This window comes from Erpetoichthys calabaricus, chromosome 6 (assembly GCF_900747795.2).
Source record: "Erpetoichthys calabaricus chromosome 6, fErpCal1.3, whole genome shotgun sequence".
Lineage (NCBI taxonomy): Eukaryota > Metazoa > Chordata > Cladistia > Polypteriformes > Polypteridae > Erpetoichthys > Erpetoichthys calabaricus.
This window is the reverse complement of record NC_041399.2, coordinates 112,353,530-112,381,479: the sequence shown is the minus strand read 5'-3', so window position 1 is coordinate 112,381,479 and position 27,950 is coordinate 112,353,530. Positions and strand designations below refer to the sequence as shown.

Below are 27,950 nucleotides of genomic sequence, written 5' to 3'. Positions count from 1 at the left end.
AACTAGCCGATATTTTTTACTGTGAAGACGTATGCTCTATAAAGAGGCACTAATCACAGAACGTATCTTGTGGATAGGAAATGTAAAGCACTAGTGATTTTAATGTGCTATCTCCTTAGACAAGACACTGGTACAGTATTGCTTTGAATGTATCTGACCCTTTCATTTTTAAAATATTTTCAGAACACTTTTACAGTATCTTAATTTCAGTAGGTTGTAGAGATAACATGGGACAGAGACTTAGTGTTCCACATGTGCAAAGGCATGCGACCTTCTGAGTTCAGTAAGTGGTTGACCCATCTTTTATTATCTATGACAGAGCTGAATATTTGCTGTTGTTACTAACCAGTCTTCCACATGTGTCTTTACAAAACTCCCTCCTCTGGTCCATATTTGTGTTTGAACAGATCTCATTAGAACATTGTTACTTATACTTTAAAATCTCAAAGTGGACTTTTCCATTTTATTACAATACAATTATTACCCTTATAAGGGAACAATCACATGTTTCTATCTTTAACTAGTAGTAGGGTTTTATACAGTTTTAGCCATTATGGATGCAATGAGAAGTCAAGCAAAATGACTTCTCATTGTATTAACTGGGAAAAGTACACTTTTTATGAATACTCTTTCAAATGCCAGAGAAGAGTGGCATGCTTATAGGGATTTTAGTTCTTCCACTAGCTTAACGCTAAACTACTGACATCACCAGTCTGCTCTTCTCTGGTAATTTTTATGAAAGTACCTGCTTTATTTCACACAGCAATGTTTTAAAGCCTACTCATGTAAGAGTGCTTGTGAAAAATGCCCCCCTTTAATCCATTCTTTGGTAGATTTGCTGTAATGTTTAGGGTCACTATCATGCTGGAGGGTCCACTTGTGGGGCAAATTCAAATCAGTTTGTAGTCAGATATAAAGTTCTCCTCCAGCAGTTCAGCTGGCCTGCAGTATATGTAAAGCCCACCTGATTTAATACCAATTTTCACAAACGAAAAAAAAAATAATAGTAATAAAAAGGATCAGAAGATGAGGCATTGTTAAAAAGAATCACACAAAATTCAGTCCTGTGAGATCAAAATGCAGAAACAAAACCCTAAATCAAAGTCAAAAGTCAAAGCCAATGTTTTTATAGGCAATCTACAAACAAAGAAAATTGCATAACAAGTTTTTAGGAAATCTACACAGTCTGAGATGACCCAAAAATGAGTAGCACTGACCTTTATACAGTTCACAACTGGGTAGTTCTCATTCACCAGTCATCCAGCAAGGGCAACCTCCCTAGCAAAAACGCACAAAGAACCTACAAAATGTCCACGAACAAGAAAAGAGGCAAAATTGCATTGGAGGAGATACTACTACTACTACTACTACTTTAAAACGTTTTCCAAACTAAAAATAAATGTTAGAAATGCAATCTGCAACCCACAAAACCTTTATCTGTATGTCTATATGTGACAAGCTGAAATCAAAGAAAAATGAGAAAATAGAAAATGTTTTGGTATCTGGGTGTACTTTACTGACTTAGCTAATGAATTTTATTGTACACGTGAACTAATTCTACAGAACCTATATATCAATTTCTTTAATGTTTCCTCTTTACACTTAGATTTCTCTTCTCTCTTTAAAAAATGAATAAACATTAGTACAAATGCAACCATTAGGAAACCAGCCAGTAGTACAATGTTGTATCAACAAGATCCTGATTTGAATATTTTAGGAAGGAAACTAAAGAACAAAGTCAGCAGTAAGTCAGGATACACATGAACACACACATCCCAAATCATTCTAAACACCTGTTAGGGCCGCACTCACAGAGTCCTAATAACTCAGCAGACTAAATACACAAACAGCACTTTTATAAAGATATCAAATAAAATAAGGGACTGACTTTAAAATATCAGATTGCCTATATTGAAAATGGGTATCTTTTTGAGCAAGCAAAAAATCCAGAATAGGCCCGGTGACTGATACTTGGTTTTGGTGATTATTATGAGACCATGCCTCCAAAAGAGAGCAGCTTTTCTATTTAAAATGGCATTTAAACTGTTTACTGTAAGAAACTGTGTTAACCAGTGGTGTTTCTGCACGGAGGACCAGCAGGGGACAGCTCCACCAGATGTTGTGTAAAATAAGTAACAGGCTCCCCTCAGTAATGAAACTTATTATTAAAATGTTTAAAACAACCTTCAAATGTGTCCTATTAAGCAATTTTTTTTCAAATTTTCTAACATCTTGTTAAAGTAATTTATTATTTATAAAAATATTGCTTTTTGTAGTATGTGAAATTGTCTTCATGCTAGGTGCTTCAAGCTTGTTTTTTAGCTCTATTGGCTCCACAGTGGGTGTCCATTCACATATAAAACTAGAACTTTCTAGGTTAGCGATGGAACCCGAAGGCTTGAGCCCCATATTTTAGGCATTAAAATGACAACACCAAATTTGAAAAAGCCATGAGGAAAGTCTTCTACTTCACAGAAAAGACACCAGCAGTATGATTCCCCTATTTCAAGGAAGCCTGGAGTCCTGGTGTAGAAATAACAGCTATTCACAAAATAATTTTTTCAATTGTTTTATGTCCTCATGCTGAGCAAAAAACATCTGCCCACATGGTGGTTAGTGTCGATACTGGACAACGCCACAGTCTTGTGGAGTGTGTAGTCTGCTTGTCATTTGTGACTTGCCAATTTCACTTCAGAACCATTTGATTCTGCTTCAGATTTTGCCATTTCAATTTAGGCAGTTCTTAGCTGATAAATGTTTCTGCCCTGATGGTTTTGAGGCTCTCAGTGTTCTTAATATTTAAATCTGTATTAGTGTATTTTGCAAAAGGGTATCACAATGATCAGATGCTAGTAAAAACAAAGGGTGCATATTTGCATGTAGTTAGCAATTAGCAAATAAGGGGATAAACATTATTAGTTTAATATATTAATTGTTAACATTAGAGAAGTCTGCACACATAAAGGAATATTCTGGTATGAAAAAAACTAAACTGTCTTGCAAAAAACTCCACTGTCTTGCAAACAGTATTCAGATGGATACAATAGTAATAATAATAATAACTCTTTACATTTATACAGTGCTTTTCTCACTACTCAAAGTGCTCTCCATGCAGGGAGGACCCAGGATGTGAACCCATGATCTCCTTAATGTGAGCTGAAAAAAATCTTTGAGGGCTAACACTAAAAAGAAAGTACTTGAGGTCAACTTAAAAAAAGAAGCCTAGATGGTAACCAAGAATTATGTTTAGGAAAGGCGCAATGTATATCAAGTCAAAGACCGTAATTCAAGGGAACAGATGAAAATCATTACATTGAACCTACTTTTGTGCAAATGACCAACTAGTGCAGATACTCCACTGTTCAGTGATAAAAACTGCATTCTTTCACATACCCCACTTTTAAATGCTAGAATGCACAGGCTGTACAGAAAAATATGGTCTTGAGTTTTGCCATAGGAACTTATAAATAAAAGATAACTAGAAATGAGAGTAATGATGCCTCATAATCATATGCAATTTATAAACTGCTCAAAAAAAAAATTAAAGGGACACCTGATATCTCTGCTGATATGGACTGGGTAATGTGTTAGGAATAAAAGAATGTCACATTGTTTGATGGAAATGAAAATTATCAACCTACAGAGTGCTGTATTCAAAGACACCCTGAAAATCAAAGTGAAAAAATGATGCAGCAAACAAGTCCATTTTGCTGAAATTTCATTGCAGCAACTCAAAATCGTACTCAGTAGTTTGTATGGCCCCCACGTGCTTGTATGCATGCCTGACAATGTTGGGGGGGCATGTTCCTAATGAGATGACGAATGGTGTCCTGGGGGATCTCCTCCCAGATCTGAACCAGGGCATCACTGAGCTCCTGGACAGTCTGAGGTGCAACCTGGCATCGTTGGATGGACCAAAACATAATGTCGCAGAGGTGTTCTATTGGATTTAGGTCAGGCGAGCGTGTGGGCCAGTCAATGGTATGAATTCCTTCATCCTCCAGGAACTGCCTGCATTGAGGCATTGCGGGCATTGCCGTGCACCAGGAGGAACCCAGGACCCACTGCACCAGCATAGGGTCAGACAACGGGTCCAAGGATTTCATCCCGATACCTAATGGCAGTGAAGGTGCCGCTGTCTAGCCTGTAGAGGTCTGTGCGTCCCTCCATAGATATGCCTCCCCAGACCATCACTGACCCACCACCAAACCAGTCATGCTGAACTATGTTACAGGCAGTATAACATTCTCAATGGCTTCTCCAGACCCTCTCACGTCTGTCACATGTGCTCAGGGTGAACCTGCTCTAATCTGTGAAAAGCACAGGGCACCAGTGTTGGACCTGCCAATTCTGGTATTCTATGGCAAATGCCAATCGAGCTCCACGGTGTCAGGCAGTGAGCACAGGGCCCACTAGAGGATGTCGGACTCTCAGGCCACCCTCATGAAGTCTGTTTCAGATTTTTTGGTCAGAGACATTCACACCAGTGGCCTGCTGGAGATCATTTTGTAGGCTCTGGCAGTGATCATCCTGTTCTTCCTTGTCCAAAGGAACAGATACCGGTCCTGCTGAAGGATTAAGGACCTTCTACGGCCCTGTCCAGCTCTCCTAGTGTAACTGCCTGTCTCCTGGAATCTTCTCAATGCCCTTGAGACTATGCTGGGAGACAAGGCAAACCTTCTGGCAGTGGCACATATTGATGTGCCATCCTGGAGAAGCTGGACTACCTGTGCAACCTCTGTAGGGTCCATGTATCGCCTCATGCTATCAGTAGTGACACTGACCGTAGCCAAATGCAAAACTAGTGGAAAAAATAGTCAGAAAAGATGAGGACTGAAAAATGTCAGTGGCCTCCACCTGTTAAACCATTCCTGTTTTGGGGGCGTCTCATTGTTGCCCCTCTAGTGCACCTCTTGTTAATTTCATTAACACCAAAGCAGTTGAAACTGATTAACAACCCCCTCTGCTACTTAACTGACCAGATCAATATCCCAGAGGTTTCATTGAATTGATGCTATACTTTGACTATAAAAGTGTTCCTTTAATTTTTTGAGCAGTTTATTTTAAAGAGACCAAAGCACTTCATTTTGGGTGCAATTACTTTGGTCCATTTTGTGCACTTCATATATTGGCATTTAATGAGTAAAAGTAAATGCTGAATTGCTCTTTTGTAGAAATTCATTGTAGCATCATGTATGCTGATGTGTCTTAGGCTTTCTCCTTTCACAGTGCTGTACCTTTTATTCCTTGAGCACCTTGCATTCCAGGAAGACCAGGATATCCCTGTCTTCCCATCCTTCCTGGGTAACCTGGTTGTCCTGCTGGGCCCTGGATGCCAGGGGGTCCTGGCAGTCCAGGTAAGCCCTGTTTTGTTTCACATGTCTGACAGGCAGGACTCATAGACTGAAGAAGCTGAGGCAGCTGGTCTGAAAAAGACAGATATTTTTAGAAAACAGAATGCAAGTCACAAGCAGTGCCAAAAACTAAATTGCCTGAATTATATACCTTCCCTTCTACACAAGCTGAAAACAGTGACATTCTGGTAATAACTTCATTGCAAAATATTTTCTAGTATTTAAATCAAAAGTGTTTTTTTTTTTTTTGCTTTGTGTACCATATAATGATACTGAATAGTAACATTTTCAACTGTTTCATTCCTGAGCAAAATGGGTCAGATATAATATTATATATATTCAAATGCATCTTCAAAACAATGACACAACAATCTATGTGATGATATTGGACCTGAACTGCCCAACTATAACACCAAAATTGACTTTTTGTAGCAATAAACTGAGAAGTAAGCAACAATGAAAAATAGAATTCAAGTAAAAGGAACACCAATGGTATTATGAAAGTGGCCTTAATAACCTTCATACATTTTTATGACCAAATAATTGTTTCCTGTCAAAATGTACAGCGTATATGTGAATTTAAACTGAAGAGCATATTTTTATCCCCTATCCCCCACCCCTGACAAGGGTGGCTCCCTTTTTTGTTTTACCTAGTGCTTCTTATGTGTTGTCTGGACACTGTACACTTCCCATTTCTTGCTTGGGGATACCTGTGATTCTGTCTGCAGAACGAGTGCTGTAAACTACAAGAACTATCTATTTTTGTTGTGTTTAGAGTTATGAGGAATTTTGTGTCACTTGCTATTTTATTTTTTTCTTATACTTTTTGATTTTTGTTGATGGGTGCCACCATTTTGAGAATATGTTGCTATTATGCAGCATCCCATTTCTAGAGAGAGCTATGTAGTGTTGTCATTGTGACATTACTTAAAACAATATCATGCCCATCCACTGTCCAAGTTTGTGGATATTCTATTCTGTATAATAAAACCTTTTGTAATATTTAATTTACATTTTAAAGTTTGTGACATTTTGACTAGGCCATTTTGACTTTGAGTTTTGGTTTTCATTTTGGTTTTCCACAATCATTTTGTCTTCCTGGTACTCACCCCCACTTTGTTTTTCTGACCTGTTATTCATTTTCTGGTCTTTTTTGCTCACCTCTGCTTTCCACTTTACATCCTGTAGCAGTACACCAGGGTTCTGATTACAACACAGAACATAGTGCTTATACTCCAAGGTGTGGGTATAATGTTGCAGGGGCAGTACGCTGTATAATTGAAATGGTGCCTTGGCAAAGCAGTAGGCAGGAGCACCACCACAGGAAAGGGGTGGCAAGTATGCAAGTGAGCAGACAGTTCAACAGACAATGGCAGCGTCTACCTCTGTTATCAGAAAATGGTTATATGTTCCAGGAGAGAAGTCCTACAAACCATCCAATCTTATGTCTTGTTACATAACACATGGTATCTGGTTCTTTAAATAAATATTGGGGCTTGATGGTCACAGGACAAGGCATTTGTGATTCTAAAAGTGGTGCTGGGGATAAGGTTTTGTAAAGTGCAGAATCTGCTTTTAGAGTTACTGTTTAGTTTTATTTATATTTTGTTATAGCTCTTTCACATCTCACTGCAATGGCAGTTTGTTTTTTCAATTAACACCCTCATGTTGTGTTAATTTGTTTACCATGTTGTTAAAAAAGTGCAACCAGAAGTAAGCAGCGCAGGACCTCACCAGATGTCAGTATAAAAGTCAGTATTGTACACTTGCTTGTTGCCCAAGATTGTGGATTGTTAAAATGATTCTCATATGCCTTTTTGTTGTTGGACATTTTGTGTTAGGCTAATTATTCCAATTATAGTTTTGTTCTGGCTTTGACATCTTGACTATTTCATTTTCTGGTTACAAATTTTGCCTATTTTGATTATTTTTCATCTCCCAGGTTTCTTTCTTTTTCCCTCTAAGAATCTGCTATTCCCCTTATTCAGACAGAAATTTGGGGTCCAGTCTCAGCCAGTGGCTCACTGAGCTTAGAGTTAGAAGATTAAGCAGAAAAAGTTTAAGAAATAACAGAGACACTTGTTTTGAGTGTTTGTGGCACTACATTTTGGTAATGGGCAAACAGACCAGTCATCTCACTGGTTAGAGAAGGAATAAAATGCTCAAGTAGCAAGGACTTGAAAGGCAGTAGTTTTCTGTCTGTTGCGCTGTCTTGTGCCATTGTTCATGTCTTATTTTGAATAACAAACCTACAATTTTTTTTTATAAAGAAGCTAGTTTTATCATTTTGTACCAAGCAAGAGTCCCAGAAAGAGGCTCCTCTTTCACAACATACAGTATATTTTTGTATATAATAATTTTTTCTGTTTATGCTCTAATATTATTTATGTTATTTTTTACTATATTTGTAATTATTGATTAGTGACCCGGGCTTATATGTGGATGTGTACTTGATAAGAAAATGCTGGACTGAAATAAATCTTAAGATGTTAATTCCCTGACCAATGTACAGTACTGAGACTCCTAAACCATCATCACTGCTCAAGGAATTTATTAAGAGCAATATGAATAGTTGCTTCAGATTCCATAAAACCGGACTCAGTACAAGGGTCACGTCATGATATAGAATATTCTTGTTACCCATCAGGCACAGGGATTTTACATTCATTTCATTTTACTTTACAGCCACAACATAATAATAGCCCCAGAGGTAGATAAATAATCTTCCTTATAATATTTAGCATTGGCATTTCAGGAATAGCATTAGTCTAGGGCACAGCCACAGATTAATTCTGAATGAGAAGTTTAATGAGTGGACAAAGAACACTAGATTTATTGATAATAGTTTAATCAACTTACCAAAAATCCTTACTAAATTCCTTACCAAAATCCAAACAATGTCATTTGCATTTTGAGTGAAAACATTTCAGAGATGATGTAGCAAATGCCTTTTCTTGTGACTTAATCAGTATATATTCCACATTTGATAAGGATGGCTTCAGGAATGTTAAATATCCATCCATTTTCAGAACTTGCAAATTTATGGTCATGGCTGAAATTTGCAGCCAACACCAGAGCTTGTACCATTCCATCTGTCCCAGTCACTCACACTTAAAATTATAGTTGAAAAATAACGTGCACATCTTCGGAATTTAAGAACAAAAACCATACAGATGCATGCCAACTCACTGCACACAGTTATTGGGTAATGGTTCACTCCCATTTTTCTGGAGTTGTAAGGCATCAGTGCAAGCCAATCTGATACTAAATATCCATCCATCCATCCATCCATCCATCCATCCATCCTCTTCCGCTTATCCGAGGTCGGGTCGCGGGGGCAGCAGCTTGAGCAGAGATGCCCAGACTTCCCTCTCCCCAGCCACTTCTTCTAGCTCTTCCAGGAGAATCCCAAGGCATTCCCAGGCCAGCCGAGAGACATAGTCCCTCCAGCGTGTCCTGGGTCTTCCACAGGGCCTCCTCCCGGTTAGACGTGCCTGGAACACCTCACCAGGGAGGCGTCCAGGAGGCATCCTGATCAGATGCGTGAGCCACCTCATCTGACTCCTCTCGATGCGGAGGAGCAGCGGCTCTACTCTGAGCCCCTCCCAGATGACTGAGCTTCTCACCCTATCTTTAAGGGAAAGCCCAGACACCCTGCGGAGGAAACTCATTTCAGCCGCTTGTATTTGCGATCTCGTTCTTTCGGTCACTACCCATAGCTCATGACCATAGGTGAGGGTAGGAACATAGATCGAATGGTAAATTGAGAACTTCGCCTTGTGGCTCAGCTCCTTTTTCACCACAACAGACCGATGCAGAGCCCGCATTACCGCAGATGCCGCACCGATCTGCCTGTCGATCTCACGCTCCATTCTTCCCTCACTCGTAAACAAGACCCCGAGATACTTGAACTCCTCCACTTGGGGCAGGATCTCGCTACCAACCCTGAGAGGGCACTCCACCCTTTTCCGGCTGAGGACCATGGTCTCGGATTTGGAGGTGCTGATTCCCATCCCAGCCGCTTTACACTCGGCTGCGAACCGATCCAGAGAGAGCTGAAGATCACGGCCTGATGAAGCAAACAGGACAACATCATCTGCAAAAAGCAGTGACCCAATCCTGAGTCCACCAAACCGGACCCCCTCAACACCCTGGCTGCGCCTAGAAATTCTGTCCATAAAAGTTATGAACAGAATCAGTGACAAAGGGCAGCCCTGGCAGAGTCCAACTCTCACTGGAAACGGGTTTGACTTACTGCCGGCAATGCGGACCAAGCTCTGGCACCGATCGTACAGGGACCGAACAGCCCTTATCAGGGGGTCCGGTACCCCATACTCTCGGAGTATCCCCCACAGGATTCCCAGAGGGACACGGTCGAATGCCTTTTCCAAGTCCACAAAACACATGTAGACTGGTTGGGCAAACTCCCATGCACCCTCCAGGACCCTGCTAAGGGTGTAGAGCTGGTCCACTGTTCCGCGACCAGGACGAAAACCACACTGTTCCTCCTAAATCCGAGGCTCGACTATCTGACGAACCCTCCTCTCCAGGACCCCCGAATAGACTTTTCCAGGGAGGCTGAGGTGGGTGTTCCCTCTGTAGTTGGAACACACCCTCCGGTCCCCTTTCTTAAAGAGGGGGACTACCACCCCGGTCTGCCAATCCAGAGGCACTGTCCCTGATGTCCATGCGATGTTGCAGAGGCGTGTCAACCAAGACAGTCCTACAACATCCAGAGCCTTGAGGAACTCCGGGCATATCTCATTCACCCCCGGGGCCCTGCCACCAAGGAGTTTTTTAACCACCTCGGTGACCTCAGTCCCAAAGATGGGGGAGCCCACCTCTGAGTCCCCAGGCTCTGCTTCCTCAATTGGAAGGCATGTTAGTTGGATTGAGGAGGTCTTCGTAGTACTCCCCCCACCGACCCACAAGTCGAGGTCAGCAGCGCACCATCCCCACCATATACAGTGTTGACACTGCCATGCTTTCCCTTCCTGAGAAGCCAGATGCTGGAACAGAATCTCCTCGAAGCCGTCCGAAAGTCGTTCTCTATGGCCTCCCCAAACTCCTCCCACGCCCGAGTTTTTGCCTCAGCAACCACCAAAGCCGTAATCTGCTTGGCCTGCCGGTACCTATCAGCTGCCTCCAGAGTCCCACAGGACAAAAGGGTCCCGTAGGACTCCTTCTTCAGCTTGACGGCATCCCTCACCGCCGGTGTCCACCAACAGGTTCGGGGATTGCCGCCACGACAGGCACCAACCACCTTACGGCCACAGCTCCGGTCAGCTGCCTCAACAGTAGAGGCACGGAACATGGCCCATTCGGACTCAATGTCCTGGTAGGCCCAAACGTGTTGTGAGGGTCTGCTGGGAACGTCTGGCAGAGCCCCCTGTCAGAAGTAGCTTCAACTCCCACCTCCAGCAGATACTAAATATATTAGGAACAAATCACACTAATTTCAGAAATTCTTCATTTTCTAGTTGCAATTCATGTTTACTCTCATTGAACAAATACATGCCATGAAAATAAAGCACATAAAAATGAAAAACAGCCCTCTGTGTATAAATCATTTTAATTCTGCACTTTGTACATAACCTTTATACATTTTAAAAATGTACAAGAAATGTAAAATTTCCTACAAGATCTATCAACCCAGGCTTAAGTTTTCTTTGGAAAAATCAAATCAATATATTAAAATGAAGCATGATTGTACATTACCTGAAATGTGTGCTGCTAGGAGATACTGCATGACAATAACAAGGTAGGCACTTTTTCTGAAAGACTCATGTTTGTAATTTCTGAATTAGGTGTTTTAATCAAATATTAATGCAAGAGAAAGCTTCTGTTGGAGCCAGTTCATTTTGATTTTAACAAGTATAACTAAGGAATATGTGGAATATTAGTTTTATTTTGACATTAAAGTGTTGGCAATGACAATCTGACATTCATTATTTTAACAGCACAATGAGAAAAAGTTCAAGGTGCATGAATGATATTTTATATACATTGCATTTCATTGTCTTTAAACATTCTGCAAACCTGGCACCTAATTCAGCCAGTCCTGTACTGATCGTGGAAGTGTCTTTGTGAATAGATAAATTAAAAATAGCTAGTTTGAAATAATATTATACAGTATTATGTAATTCACTAACAAGAAGCCATTAAAGTCTAGACAGAAGTATAAAATTTATGTCATTATCTTTCATTATTACAATAGTATGTTCTGCACTTTTGTATATAATGCAGCCACCCAGTTCAAGAACATAATGAAGAACAGAAAACAAAGTGAAATACATACTCCTTAGGACGTCTGTGCACAACTTAATTACATGGTCATCTGTTAAAGACTTGCCCTGAAAAAGAAAATATGACTTTAATTTATTAGTCTGAATATTGAAATTAAGCATATGCTTCCACATGCTATCTTGTACTTTTAATTTGTACAGAATAAAATGAGGACTATATACGGTATACTAATTACTTTAATGGAAAAGTATATAATGTTAATAGCAGTGATAGTACTGTTACTATCATAAAGCACAGTGAAGTTCTTTCTTACTTATCCAACTAATATGCCATATGTCGTATACTGTATGTGACCACACCAAATTTTTCATCTTTTAAAATAGTTAATTTAATACTTTTTATATGCTTCTTGCCACTGTGGTATAATTAAATATGGTATTGTATAATAAAATAAATATTTAAAGAGTACAAAACTTCTTTTTAATTTCTACTATAGAGAGAAAATATGAACACGTACAGGCTTTCCTGGGAGCCCCGGTACTCCTGGCTGTCCAGGAATGCCTTCTTGTCCTGGAGATCCACGTGGTCCAATTGCTCCAGCTGAACCAACATCTCCCTTCTTCCCTTCATAACCCCTGTTGCCAAGATCACCAGCATTACCTTTCTGAGACAACAAAACTGATGTTAGCCCTGCAGAGAACATTCCACAATTTTATACATTAATTGCCAAGTTCGACTGCATAAAACTATAAAATACTTTTTGATTCAGAGCTACACTTAACAAAAAAAATGTTTTTAATTTGGAAATTGAATTTATTGCTGTACCATACTGATTGATATGAAAACTAAAATGTAAAGTTCCTCTGAAAAATGTAATTGTTTTGAAAACATTTTTCATGTTAACTCCCAGGTCCTTCATATGAATTGTCTGAATTTTAATATCTCAGTGTCCTATTTTCTTGCTTCATGTTGACAATAAGAAAATGAATATCCTAGATGCACTCTTGGAATATTTCACATTTTTAAGTAGATGCCTCAAAGACCCACTAGAAATTGTTTACAGAATCCTCATACTATATAAAATATTAATTTTATCTTAAACTTAATTTTATGTAACTTTTTAAATGGATGTTTTAGAAACATGTCAAGCTTTTACACTTGGCATGCAAAAACTGGGTTAAGGATTGTGTTATAATTGCAGGGTGCTTTTAAGCACAGTCATTATATTTGGAACTGACACCAAGCTTATGCAACACTGATTGGATATGATAAAAAATTATGGCACAAGTTTATTGTTAGACATGCTACGTTTAATACGTTTAAACTGAATCATATTAGTTTTATAGTATTTCATATGAAAATATGTAATTTTACATCCAAGAAGATGTTTTGTTATCCTTCTTGAGTTCTCCCTTGGTATGTAAGCCCTGTGCTGACAGTATATATTTTAAATTCAACAGAACAAGTCAATATGGGAGAATGTTTTCATCTATAGAAAAAGGTTTCCAAATACTGTCTACAGTAGTAGGAATATTATGGATGCATTAACTTTCTTAGTCAGAGGCTAATTACTGCCTTTATTTGGACTCCTAACTTAAGCACACCATTTTTCAGAGTCAGTTCAGTATTATTTTCCTAAGACTTAAACAAAGAATGTTATGCTTTATAGTCAGTAGTGAATATAATTTCCTTAATAGCTTACTTAAGAATTAACACATTTCTTTTGAAATATTTGTTTAAAGGTTGCTAGTTGATGAGTTAAAAAAGTACAAAAGTTCAAGTTAAATAATTACTAATATGGAATTTGTAGTTAATATATATAATCATTTACAAGTTATTACAGTATATACTTAAAAGAATTTGAACCAATTAATTATTAAAACACAAGGAAAAAGACTGAAGGTAACTAAAGGGTTAACTAAACGTGGCTTAAAGTTTGAACATGTGAGATCTACCTCATCAGAGAAACCACCAGCTTGATTTTCCAAGGTTAGAATGTTGTAAATCAGTAAAAAAATATCCCTCTAGAAAGTGAGGATAAACTAGCTTGGAAGACCAAACACTCAAAAGGAGTCAGAAAATACTGGTGGCACTAGACGACTGGATGAAATAATAAAGCTATGTATATTAAGAGTCAGATAATGTGATGTATTAGATGAGGTAATGGTAGTAGAAAAACAAAAAATCAAGTGAATTGTATTATTGATTGCTCACTCCATGGACAGAGACATTAGTGCATATCTATGTGCAAATAAAGAATTGCTCTGCATTGTCATCTGGTCTCCATGAATGACTTCTTTGAAAATAAGAGGAAAGTCATTTCCACACCACTAATAGTTAACCATGCCAAGTGAAAACTACCATAAATCAATATATCATGTGATAATATCCCAAGGAAGAAAAAAATCAATTAAAACAGTTAAGAAGCACATGTCAGAATGTTTTTGTAATATAAGTGTGCTGATCCAGCTAATCTGGCAACATAAAATGTAAGAATATGGGTTTACCGAAGGAATAAAAATTAGACCTAATTTTTGTCCTCTGGATGTTGTTCCACCACACTTCTTATTCAAGGCATTTGATGTCCTGGGTCCAGTATTGTTAGTTATTATAAATGGTTCTATTAGTGAGGGGGTTGTTCCCTTATTTTTGTCTTAAAAAGGCTGAGTTAGATCCTGGAGTGTTAGCTAATTTTTGCCCGATTTCTCAATTGCCATTTTTGGCTAAAATATTACAAAGAATTATTTATATTCACTTGGTTGATCATCTTAACTCCGATAATTTTATTTGAGATCTACCAGTCTGGCTTTAGTCATTATCATGGTGTTGAGACAGCCCACTTGAAAGTATTTAATGATATTTCTCTTATTACTGACTCAGGTGGAGCAGCAGTTCTTGTCCTCCTAGACATTTCTAGACACTATTGATCATGAGATCTTGCTGTTGCGGCTTGAGCGTGTGGTGACCCTTAAAGGGGCTGCTCTTAACTGGTTCAGGTCATATCTTACTGGTAGACACTTTTCAGTGACTTTCATTTCCACTTTTTTGTTTATTTCTCCTGTTAAATTTGGTGTTCCTCAAGGATCCTATTGGGTCCTATTTTATTTTCTATATTTCTTCATCTTATAGGAGCTATTTTTAGGGAATTTAATAGTTATTTTTAATGTTATGCTGATGACAGACAGGTTTATATTCCTGTTTCCAATTTTGCAGTGAATTGGCTGCACAGTTGTCTTTTAGAACTAAGATCCTGGATGGCTGAAAAGTTTCTTGACCATATTAACAATAAAATGGAAGTGCTGATAGCTGGTCCTGCAGCCAAAGCTCAGATTTGTTTCAAACTTCTTGGCTCTTTCATGGACTCAAGTTCATACTCTTAGGGTTATTTTTGACAGTAACCTCTTTTGAGAATCAGATAAAATTCTGTGGTCAAGGGTTGCTTTTTCCAGCTTCTTCTTTTAGCCAAGGTTAAGCTTTTTTATTTCCTAGTAATACTGAGAAAGTTACTTATGGTTTTTAACTTTTCTTGGCTTGATTACTGTAACTCATTGTATTCTGTTATCAGTAAGTCCCAGATACTTAGGTTGCAGTTGGTTCAGAATGTTGCTGTTCGTTTTTTGGTTTGGGGCAAAAAAGTTTGCTTCTGTATCTCTAATTTTAGCCTCTTTACACTAGCTGCCAGTTAGCTTTAGAATTGATTTTAAAATTTTGCTCCTGGTTTTTAAATCACTACATGGGTATGCACCTGCCTATTTATCTGAATTGTGTGTAATACACCAGCTATCCAGAGACCTTAGATCTACTGGTCAGTTGTCTCTTGATGTCCCTTGTGCTAAGTACAAAACTAAGGGGGACAGGGCTATGGAATTCTTTACCACATTACATTAATGAGTCTCCTTCATTTGAACTGTTTAAAATCAAATTGAAGACATTTCTATTCTCTAGCTTTTCGTGATCCTGACATTTCCCTCCTTATAGTCATTTGTTTGTTTCAATTTACTGCTGGCCATATTGTATTTTATTGTGTTTTAATTCTATTTATTTTATTTATGTTTATTGTATGTTTTAATGTGAAGCATTCTGTGTACAGCATTACTGATGTTTTTAATGTGCTCTATAAATAAATTGACATTGATATTGAATATCTGGAGGATGTCTGGAGAAACTAAAAGAGCACTCAGGGCTTGGTCTGCCATATATTGTTCAGTATGAGACACACAGAGAACACAGTGATGTGTTTTCTGTCATACTTTGCTGGTTATAAAATTACTGTTGACTGAATCTTCATTATTTTAATGAGCAATCTTTCTCTTGAAGCAATCTTCATTAAAAACACAAATAAATAAATAAAATAATCAAGTAAAGAAAAATAAAAATGAAGGAAAGTTTCTAATTTCAATCACACCAGTCTCAGTCTCATTAATACACATACTTTCCTTTATCCTGAAGTTCCCTTAATTTTAAGAAATTATTTGAACAAAAGTAAAAAAATACACACCTCTCCTTTTTTCCCTTTAGGTCCAGTTTCACCCTATAAAATGTATTCAAAAAATGTTATTTCACAAATTATACAATTGTTAGAATGAGATTCAGAGAGAGGGAAAGAGAGATTCCTAATGTGTACCTGTACTCCTGGAACACCCATATTTCCAGGCATGCCCGGATCACCCTAAAATAAAAAAACATCAAATAAATAAACAAAAAGAATAATTTCTCTAACCTTACTGATCTAACTCTTCAAAATTTATTTTGATTTAAGAAGTGGTTTCTTTATATATTCAAAACAGGGTAATGTTCACAACCTATTCATATAACATTCAAGATATGCATTTGCAGCCAGGTAGAACTGAATTGCTGCCTAATGGTTAATATTAGTGAGATACTAAGGTATTTACAAATCTGTAGAAAACACATTTCTCATCTACAAAATCAGTTTGCCTAAATACTCTCTCTACTGTTGGTTATTATTTTAACATAAGGTATAATCTGTGTGCTTTGTCAGGTAGTATCTTCACAAAAAACTTGTTATAGACTTATAATTTCAATTAATTGCATTTACAGTTTCAAGTCAAAGCTTGTTACAGTAGTTCTTATTATACTTGTCTATTTGTGTGGTTTTTACATCATTTAATTTTTTTTTTGCCTTGCCCTTAGGGTTGTGTTTTTGCTCTTATGCTTGTGTGAATTTTGTGTTTATCTTATCACTACTTCTTAAAAAGCGTTTCTGTAATAGGCTTTACATATGCAAATTGTTCCTAGAGGTCTGTTTTGCCTTATATGTTGGGCAACAAGATTTTCTTGGAAACAGAGGGGTTTACGTATTTGCTAAGGTGGTGTTAGTTATTTATATTACTATATATATTATTTCAGATATTTTAAACATTTTTCAGTTCTTCATTACACTTTTATTTAAATACATTGCTGTATTTTTACCTACTGCTTTCACATACAGACTCTCAGCAAAAGTAGAACATGGCCCTACATAGCAACTTAAATCATATAGGCAATGTTATACAGAGCATTATGTACATCAAGCCAAAGATGACAATGAAAAAAACAAAGCATACCAATTTACAGAATACAAAACATGAACCACAAAGCAGAAGTGATATCAAAAATATCAGCAATGTTGCTTATAGCATAATGTACAACTCCTCAATAATTTACTAAAGCACAATTTTAAAATGTCCTTCAAATAATAAATAAATAAAACAAAAACTGGTTATGATATGGTGTCTTATATAGGACATCTGGTCAGCCTATCTATGCAGAAGTTTGTTTTCATGTCTTCTACATTGGCACCTTGTATCATATTATATGTTTTTAATTTATATTCAACTTTCTGTGTTCTTTGGTGGTTCTGTACAAGGTAGTTTATGAAGCTTCTGAACTGGTCTGTCTTGAAAAATAATATATAAGAAGTACATTTTTGTGTATTCAATTCAAATAAAAAGAATGAAATAAATATTTTAGGGTTACAGTATTTAATACTGATAAAGCAGAGACAAAGTCAAGACCAATTTATTTATAGTTTAATTTGTTACATATGTAACTCCAGTGGAGGCTTTTTATTAGTTGTGAAATAAGTATCCAAAAGAAATATCATGCATCATATTATTTAATAAACATCTACTTATGAAGGAAAAAAGCGAGCGTGTTACCTGAGCAGATATGACTTGAGGTTTCTTGTACCTGAAGGAAATTAATGATAAGCCTTACTGCAGCCCAAATGAATGTGAACTGGCAGTCACTAGAGCGTATCTTAGCATTCATGCCAGGTACTGGGTCTAAATTCTAGTGGCACAAGTCCTTGTATAACTCGATCAATTAACCACTGCAAATATCACTCACATAAGACTTAAATCCATTTGAGTGAGATTTGAGTGTAATGGGCTTTATTTGGCTTGGCAAGGCAAAGCTTCAACAAATTAAACTGCCAGATTTTGCAGGAAGACCAGATGTGGTGTAGTTTTATTTTGTTTCCCTTTTGTTTGAAACTGTTTGTAAATAACAAAATTTTGAGACTCAGAAAAATATTAATTTTCCCTCTATTGGCCCAACTACACTGTTTGCTACAATCAAAACAGGAATTAATTTATTGAACAATATAAAATTAACCTTTTTGTAATAAATTATTTTTATACCACGGATTTCTTCTTTTCAGAAAAAAGTGAAATGTGTATATGCAACAACTGACAAGATAACAAATGATCCACTAAGGTCTTTGAGGCGTTTAATTGCTTCCCTTAATATTATTTTATATTTGTAGCATACAAAGAAACACAGATATACTGTAAAAGCTACAATAATGGTAAAGTCAAAACAATACTTACACTGTCTCCTTTAACTCCAGCATCTCCTGTATCTCCCTTAAATAGGAACAAACAAATACCAGTTAAAAATTGATCAGACCTATTACTGTTTCTGTGCACCAATAATATGTGACAATACTACTGCCACTACTATTACTAGTTTGTCAATAAGATCTCGCAGGATGTTTTCCTGGCATACACTCTAAAGGATGAAAATGTACCAGTACTGGTGAACAGCAGTGGTAGCAGAATGCACAACAGTTAGTACCTGCAGTCTATTCTGAAGTGAGGATGTATGCCATGGAATGACCGGCATATTTTAAATCCCTGGTGTGTCATCACTTGCATCACCTGCAAAAGGCCAGCAAAACCTGTACTGGCATTAAAGGAGAATGCCGCAATCCTAATGTGAAACTCCCACAGGTTTAATCTTGGCCTGATGCAAGATTACTGAGAGAGAGCAAAAAAAAAAACCAGAAAACTACTACAATACCGAAGAAAAATCCAAAATATTCCAGCAAAAGACTATAATAAACTACTAAAAAAATTAAAGGAACACTTTGAAGACACATCAGATCTCAATGGGAAAAAAAATCCTGCTGGATATCTATACTGATACGGACTGGGTAATGTGTTAGAAACAAAAGAATGCCACATTGTTTGATGGAAATGAAAATTATCAACCTACAAAGGGCTGAATTCAAAGACACCCCGAAAATCAAAGTGAAAAAATGATGCATCAGGCTTCTATTTTGCCAAAATTTCATTGCAGCAACTCAAAATCATACTCAGTAGTTTGTATGGCCTCCACGTGCTTGTACGCATGCCTGACAACATCGGGGCATGCTCCTAATGAGATGACGGATGGTGTCCTGGGGGATCTCCTCCTAGATCTGGACCAGGGCATCACTGAGCTCCTGGACAGTCTAAGGTGCAACCTGGCAGCGTCGGATGGACCGAAACATAATGTCCCAAAGATGTTCTATTGGATTTAGGTCAGGCAAGCGTGGGGGCCAGTCAATGGTATGAATTCCTTCATCCTCCAGGAACTGCCTGTATACTCTCGCCACATGAGGCCGAGCATTGTCTTGCACCAGGAGGAACCCAGGACCCACTGCACCAGCATAGGGTCTGACAATGGGTCCAAGGATTTCATCCTGATACCTAATGGCAGTGAAGGTGCCATTGTCTAGCCTGTAGAGGTCTGTGCGTCCCCCCAGACCATCACTGACCCACCACCAAACTGGTCATACTGAACAATATTACAGGCAGTATAATGTTCTCCACAGCATCTCCAGACCCTATCAAGTCTGTCACATGTGCTCAGGGTGAACCTGCTCTCATCTGTGAAAAGCACAGAGTGCCAGTGGTGAACCTGCCAATTCTGGTATTCTATGGCAAATGCCAGTTGAGCTCCACGGTGCCGGGCAGTGACCACAGGGCCCAATAGAGAATGTCGGGCCCTCAGGCCACCCTCATGAAGTCTGTTTATGAATGTTTGGTCAGAGACATTCATACCAGTGGCCTGCTGGAAGTCATGTTGTAGGCCTCTGGCAGTGCTCATCCTGTTTCTCCTTACCCAAAGGAGCAGATACCAGTCCTGCTGATGGGTTAAGTACCTTCTATGGCCCTGTCCAGCTCTCCTAGAGTAACTGCCTGTCTCCTGGAATCTCCTCCATTCCCTCGAGACTGTGCTGGGAGACGCAGCAGACCTTCTAGCAGTGGCACATATTAATGTGCCATCCTGCAGAAACTAGACTACCTGTGCCACCTCTGTAGGGTCCAGGTATCGCCTCATGCTACCAGTAGTGACAATAACTGTAGGTAGCCAATTACAAAACTAGTGAAAAAATAGTCGGAAAAGATGAGGAGGGAAAAATGTCAGTGGCCTCCACCTGTTAAACCATTCGTTCCTGTTTTGGGAGTTGTCTTATTGTTGCCCCTCTAGTGTACCAAAGCAGCTGAAACTGATTAACAACTTCCTCTGCTACTTAACTGACCAGATCAATATCCCAGAGGTTTCATTGATTCGATGCTATACTCTGATAAAAAAAAGTGTTCCTTTAATTTTTTTGAGCAGTATATATGCTTACGTAAGCAAACCTGCCATCAGGTTTCCGTAACCTGTGGCAGCTGAATAATTACAAATTTTGTCAACTGTCATGGTTTACAGTTAATTTTTCATGATGTTATTGTGAATCAATGACATCCTCACAACCTCTCCCACAACTTTTTGTGTTAGCAGATCTAGCTAATGGGCAGTGCTACATTATTGTGATAGGCCAGACCACTACTCTACTCTGAGTAATAGTGCATAACTATGAGACAGTTCACATTATTGGTGTATACAAGTATTGGGAAAAAAACTGGTCACACATCCACAGAAGTGGGAACAGCATGAGTCATGAGATGAGTGGTACAGGCGAAAGATTCTGGAAATAAACTCATCTAACCTCATTTCATAATTGCTTCCCTTTTTCAGTTTTGTAGTGTTAACATATTTCCTGCATTATTTTCTGCCTAGTGTGTCTGCCTGTTTGTTTTACAGCAATCTTTAATAATTTCCTTCTCTTTTGTAGCATTCCTGTGGTAGTCATTAAGTTATTAATCATGCTGCATTAGACTCTTTTTTTTTAAACTGGTCCCTTCATGTTGCACTGTTTTTCCATCTTTGTTTTGCTTTCAGCACATATTTTTCATTTAAAATCTTCTAAGTTTATTTTTAGTTCAGCATCTTCACAATGTTTTACAGGAAGTAATGTTTTATCATCCATCAACAGCTAATGCCATTCTAAGAAATTTGGATTGTTTCTCAGTCTGTTGCAATTCAATCAAGCAAGTAATTAAAATTTCATCACTGCTGAAGGATATATATCCCCTTTGGTTTAGACAGTTGCATTATGGGAGCACATGCTAATATTAGGCAAAATGAATGTCATCTACAGTATTTCTTATAAGGTCTCTGGGGGCGTCTTGGAGCTCCAAACCCTTGCTACAACTGTAGACACATAAATAGATCTTTTCACATGAGGCAGTTCCTTTCACAACAACACAACATGCAATGCATAATTCCTTCTTTTGATTGTCCTTCCTGTAAACCTATTCAGACAATCTTTGTCCTCCTCCAAGTCCCCTTTATTGCCAGACTTGAGAGTACTTCTGGCATCGCAACATTGTACCAAGGAAGCACTTCCGGGTGAGGTGAAACCTCTCCACAATATGGATATCCATTTTTGGCAGCACCCACAACACCCACCAGGTCTGCTAAATTGGACCACAAGTCTCAGGCTGCCCTTAAGATGTGCACATGGGTGCTTCAGCAAAGGTGCACTGCCACCTAGCGCATTTGGTGGGGGTTCAGCCAACCCTAATAGCGCGTCTCCCCTTGTCTTTCCATTTCATTGCTCTGCCCAGAAGAGTGAACACTAGCCATCCTGTTCATAGATTCCATCAGCTAATGTTGTCTGTCCATTATGTGGGCATTTTGTCCAGGTAAGGAGCCATCCATCCCTGTCTCCCATTACAATGGAAATTTTAGATTTCTATATCCAAAATAATAAACTTTATCACCTTACTTTATACACTGACCAACTTCAGATTGCTGGAGGATATAAAACAATTTTAATAAGTTCACTGTGGTTTAAAGTACAAAAATAAGTTACCCTAGATACTGAGTAAGATGGTCTGAGTGCAAAAGTACCCAAACAGAAGCATTCTGTGCCATTTGTTAGACTCCCAAAAAAAAAAGAAATGTTCATGCCCAGTGTGCATTAGTTTTTCTAAAGGCCTTTATTGAAAATCTCCAGCTGAAAATGTGGTAGAGTCTTCTGTATCTTTCATTAATAATACTTCTTAGTTTCCTGCCATTCCTAAAATACTTTTTAGCTCAGATCCCAGATAACATGCTTTTTTTTAATATCTTCATGCAAGCTGTTTCTGAATACTTCCTAATACTTAATATTGTTTGTGTATTCCAGTAGCTGTTCACGACAAACATACATAGCTCATTTGCAAGGTCAAAACCAGCATTAAAAACTGACTGGACCTTAGAAAGAAAATTTCCAACTTGGACTTCCATGCATGTGCCTTGTTACACAAGGCAGCAGCCCATACAAGATACCTTGTGAAAGAAAAACTGTACTCTCTTGGAGTCAAAGAATTAAGTTTCAATATTATTAATCAATGTGTGAAAAAGTCTTGACAACACCTTGGGTTCTTTTTATTTTAAGATTTTACAAATTGGGAAGCATTTAAGAATGTTTAGAAGTTTCACAGACCTTGTGTCCTTTTGGTCCAGAGCCTCCTATTGAACCAGGTAAACCATGAGATCCGTGTTCGCCTTTATCACCCTTTAAGATGCAGAAAATGCAAGAAAAAATTCTTAAGTTAAGGCAATATTAAAAATTACATTGTTGGCCAAAATCTACTATAACTACAAATTGTAGCCAACACATAAAGGCCATAAGTGTATCTCGAATCAATGTCAATTTTTCTAGCATTTGAGCTTGTGTTAATAATTTGCATTATATAAAAGTTTAGAAACAAAACCCAATTGTCTATCTGAGAATTTATTTTATTACTGATATATTCCCTCTCTTGGGACAATGAATCCTTTTCTGGCAACCCCTCAATTTGGTAAATTTATGTAATGTGAACACATTAGTAACATGAATTTAATTGGAAACAATTCACATTCCTTGGTTTCAAATTTGATGTACTTTTGTTTTACTCAGGTAGCACCAGAATATCATTGAAATTGAAATAATTAGTTTAATAATAACATTACATATCAAAACCAACCTTAATATGATATCTTTCCTCTATTAAATACAGTTTAAAATATTTTTTCAGTACTTAATTACTTCAAGTTTCACATTCAAAGGAATTGCCTTTTGATCTTACCTGGGTTTTTCCAACTGTAGCGCAATGTGTTTTGGAGTCATGATGCTTAACATAATGCAATAAGATCCCTAAGCAGCAAGTATGACAAGTTGATTGACCAATAACACACGAAGTCAAAAATCATCTGTGAGAATCATTAGGACTGTGATTGTGCGGCACAAACATTCAGCCCCAGAGCGCTCTGCTCCACAGGCTGCAGTAAACTGTACGTCAAATTACTGTGAAGGCGATTCAGTGTTCGTGCTAGTGGCATGCATTTGAAGATTAAGTCAGACTATATTATTATACTTCATTGTTGTTTAGAAGATGAAAAAGTTTAATAAAGTACCTTCTTCATATACCTGAAGTTTCATGATTAAGAGGGATCTTTGTATTCTGCTTATCTCTCTCTCTCTCTGTATATACTGTATATACTGTGTGTGTATATATATATATATATATATATATATATATATACACGAGGGTGGACCCAAAAATAACCGAAAATATTTTTAAAACGTGTTTAATTTTCTGTACAAACTACAATTAGTCTCCTTCAAAGTACTCTCCATTGGTGGAAATACACTTATCTAACCATTTGTTCCATTGTTCGAAACATTATTTAAATTCGTCTGAAGTAATGCCCATTAATGCTCTGGTCGTTTCTTGTTTTACCTCTTCGACGTCAGCAAAACGCCTTCCTTTCAAGTCTTTTTTCATCCGAGGGAACAAAAAGAAATCACACGGAGCTAAATCCGGTGAGTAGGGTGGGTGGTTCAGGGTTGTCATACCGTTTCAATAACAATAGTTTCTGCAACACTTTTTTCAAGAAGAAAACAAAATTTCAGTGCCGCGCGTTGCTCACGATAATCGGCCATCGTAAAAAAACGACGCTTGCACAAAACTACTTTTACAAAAAAATTCACTGAACACAAGCACAACCTTCCAGACTGATGGCACTTGGCAGCCTGACTCGTGAGGAGTGTAACTAGATCGCCCTAGCAGCCCAACCGCGTACTACAAGTACCAACCTAACAACAACAAAATTCCGGTTATTTTTGGGTCCCCCCTCGTATGTATATATATATATATATATATATATATATATATATATATATATATATATATATATATATATATATATATATATATATATGTCCAAAGTCTGTCTGTCCGTTTTTCACGAGAGAACTACTTAACGGATTTAGATCTGTTTTTTTTCTGTAATTTGCTTGAACATTCCAGTTGATTTTACTACTATTGTCATTGCGCTAAGTATCATAGTTTGCTTGTAGGAGGGATTTATTCTCTCTGATTTTGAGACAGAGACTGTGGGCTGAGGGGAGGGGGAAGCGTGACGTCAGGAGTGGGGAGCCAGGAGGGGCCCTTCTCACTCACACGCCAGCCTCTGTTCGAATTGGTTTACCTCTCACATTTTGGAGCGTACATTGCCTGTGCTTAGCTAGCAATACCTGTTTGTTTAATTATTTTTTTTTTTTTTAAGTTTGTCCTGTTTCACTACTACACGGGTGGAACCATGGGGTACTGCTAATATTTAATACAATAGTCTGATCCATTTATTGGACTAAAGATACAGATGTTACTTTTAGTCAAGGCCTCACCTGACATTTTTACCTTTCTCCATACATCTTTTACTACATATATAGTAGTGAGACAGAGTGAATTTTAAATGCGGGGTTTAGGTCTCTCCTACTGTTCTTTATTAAATCAATCTTAAGCATAACCATGTTATTAACTTATATACCTCTTTGACAGTACTTATTATTCTTAATCAAGTTTTACAACTCAGTTACTGACTTTGCTATTAGCTACACCAATGTTTCTTAAACTATGAACGCCTGTCATGAGTCACCACATGATTGTGTACTAAATTTAGCCAAGTTCATCCAAGTGCAAATTCTGTGTCAAGTGATTTGCCTCCTATTTAGCTTACACATCACAGAGAGATTTTGTTTCTGTGTTCCAAAAAATATAACAAGCATTCCCCACCTCCTGTCTCACAACCTATTAAACAATCAAATTGAGACAGCTAACAGCAAAGACACGTACATGTATGTAAAATGGGAAGAGAGGAGGAAATGACACAGACATGCTTGTGAGGTGAAGAGACTGCAACACTAGATTCAAATACTGAAATGAAAACAAAAAGAGCAGGACAAGGATGTGATCATTTTCAGGGTGTTATCAAGGGTGAGTGAATTGGGTAGGAGAATATTTATTGTTGTAACAGTGCTGTACACTGAATGCAGTTTCAGTGGCCATAAAGTACACAATGTAAATCTGCAAGGTGCAAAGATTAATGTCCATCTACTGGTAGTATGAAAGATGTGTTTGTTAGACCACTGAGAACTATGAAAAACACCAGAAAATATCAAAATGGTGAGACAAGTAGTAGTTGTAAGTTGGCAGAGCATATGATTTCCAGTGAGACTATATATTTAATTATTCAGCAAGATTTATTTAGTCACCTGTAGAAAATGCAAATAGTATAGACATTTCTAGAAATAATTTAGCTTCTCTTTTTTTATCAGTTGTTTAAACTGTTACATGGAAACTGGAGTATGTTAAAATATTTCAAGAATGTATTGTTAAAGTGGAGCTCATGTGAAAAATGTTATTTAAAAAATATAAATAAGCTGCACTGGTTATTTTGTCAGCTACTTCATTACCTATCTGGTGTCATATGCCAAGTAACTAAGTTGAGTACTTTCATACTCTCCTTTCGAAAATTCCTGCACCGCAGGAATTTCTTTCTCACAGCCTTACAAAGTCTTATACTAAGCATTTCCACCGGCAGTGATATATCATAGGAATCTATTTTTGTTTTGAATGACAATAATTATTTTCGCCTCAAGCCCCTGGTGCTCCCTTGTGTAGAGTTTGCATGTGTTTGTTTCCTCCTAGTGTTCCGATTTCCTCCTACAGTCCAAACACATGCAGGTTAGTTGGACTGGCTATGTAAATTATCTCTGCTGTACAGTGTATGTATGCAGTGGACTAGCACTCCATTCAGGTGTTGTCCCTGCCTTGTGCCCATTTCAGGGACCCTGTTCAGGTTAAGCAAGTATGGAAAATAGATAGATGGAATATTGTTTTAATAATGTTTATTTCCAACTTTTCTCTTTTAGTAATATTCATGTGAGAAATTTGCTTGAAAGGAAACAATCATTTACTTTTATGTCATTATATGGACATTGTTATTTGTCAATTTATGGCTCCAATATTATTTTGATAATAATCTTCTTCTTGGGTCTCAGTATGGTACCAAGTTATTAGGGGTACACCTATAACTATTTTGTAAACAATTGGTCTAGAGATTATTTTTTAGATTTGTCAACTAATTCAATAATAACTTGTAGCATATCAGAGTTGAGCGGGGCTGTCTCAAATTCAACAGACAAATCCTGAGTCCCATATTGCCTCTGAAAATCCCAATTGAACAAAAATTGTATGTAGAAAAAAAAAATATTAATTTAATTGTTATATTGAGGCTCCCAAGGTTTTTGTAGACAGCCTGGAATACCACCACTTTTTATGAATAAAATGGGTAACTATCGGCTGAATCCGAGTGTTTGAATCATGTGTATATGTCATGTTGTCATACGTTTGCTGAGAATGATCATTCAAAGTGCACTATTATGATTATTCTGTGACTGTTTTATATATGTTCTCTTCTACATATTGTCACAGACAAGCGAGTAGGAGGCAGCTAAAGGGCTTGAATAATTGTAATACCACATCAGACCGGGGGCTACAGGGTGCGCTGACTGTCTTTCTCAGTTCCTTGCAGACCCTTTTCGGGAAATCCTGCCAGGTTCCGGTCCCAATGACATCACTTCCGCTTCTGAACCCGTTGATGAGGTCACTTCCGGTCCTGGCAACATCACTTCCTTTTCTGGCCCATTTGATGATGTCACTTCCTCTACGGGCCTTTAAAGCCGCCATGTTGCTTCTAGTTAATCAGTTCTGTTTTGAACTCAGTCTTGTGAGCAACTCTGTTCTTATCTAAACCTTTTGCAGCCACAGATATTATACGGGTGGCTGCCTCAAACCTTTATGATGTGGTATTCTCACAGAGGCGTAGCCGGCAGGACGACATCCCAGAAGAAACCGGGATAGGACCGGAAATCAAACCAAGTAGGAAAGTACCGGAGCCGAGTTTCTGGGTGGAGGGTTCGTCCGGTGGTCAGGAAAGACTCAGTACAGGCTCCGCTCCCAAAATACAAACCTGGGCTTGTATCTTACCAAAAGGAGAGTGTGGAGGACACACACAGACGTAGGCTGGTCTCTGGGGATGAAACGAAAAGGGCTTACTATGTTCTCTCAGAGGAGAGAGCTGAGCCACCCATTGGGACTGAGGTCCCAGCTAAATATGGGCTGTCCCCAGACCAGCGGGCAAGGAGACCAAAAAATTGGGAATTTGATCCGGAGGGATCGATCCAGGGGCAGGCTATGGCCTCTGGGAACAGGTGGCATTATGGCTACAGCCGTTCGAACTAACCACCTGCCAAATAGTGCAGCAGGTAGCCTGTTTTTTTTTTTTTTCCCCCAAGAACTTTGCCCATCCAGTCTGGAGAGACTTCCATACCATAGAGGAGCTTGTACGGCTCGTGAAAAAACCTAACCATGCCTCGAA

General features: G+C 38.1%; 1 protein-coding gene across 1 annotated transcript in view; it reads right to left on the bottom strand.

The window, feature by feature from the left end:
* The window catches only part of LOC114653503 (collagen alpha-1(XXI) chain-like), a 263,740-nt gene that overhangs the window by 15,054 nt on the left and 220,736 nt on the right, over positions 1 to 27,950 (bottom strand). Inside the window, exons 20-26 of the mRNA XM_051928764.1 lie at positions 22,690 to 22,761; positions 18,434 to 18,469; positions 16,225 to 16,269; positions 16,099 to 16,131; positions 12,118 to 12,264; positions 11,653 to 11,707; positions 5,238 to 5,426 (exon numbers count right to left, since the gene is read on the bottom strand). Of these exons, the coding sequence (XP_051784724.1) occupies positions 5,238 to 5,426; positions 11,653 to 11,707; positions 12,118 to 12,264; positions 16,099 to 16,131; positions 16,225 to 16,269; positions 18,434 to 18,469; positions 22,690 to 22,761 (577 nt within the window). The remainder of the gene's footprint in view (positions 1 to 5,237; positions 5,427 to 11,652; positions 11,708 to 12,117; positions 12,265 to 16,098; positions 16,132 to 16,224; positions 16,270 to 18,433; positions 18,470 to 22,689; positions 22,762 to 27,950) is intronic.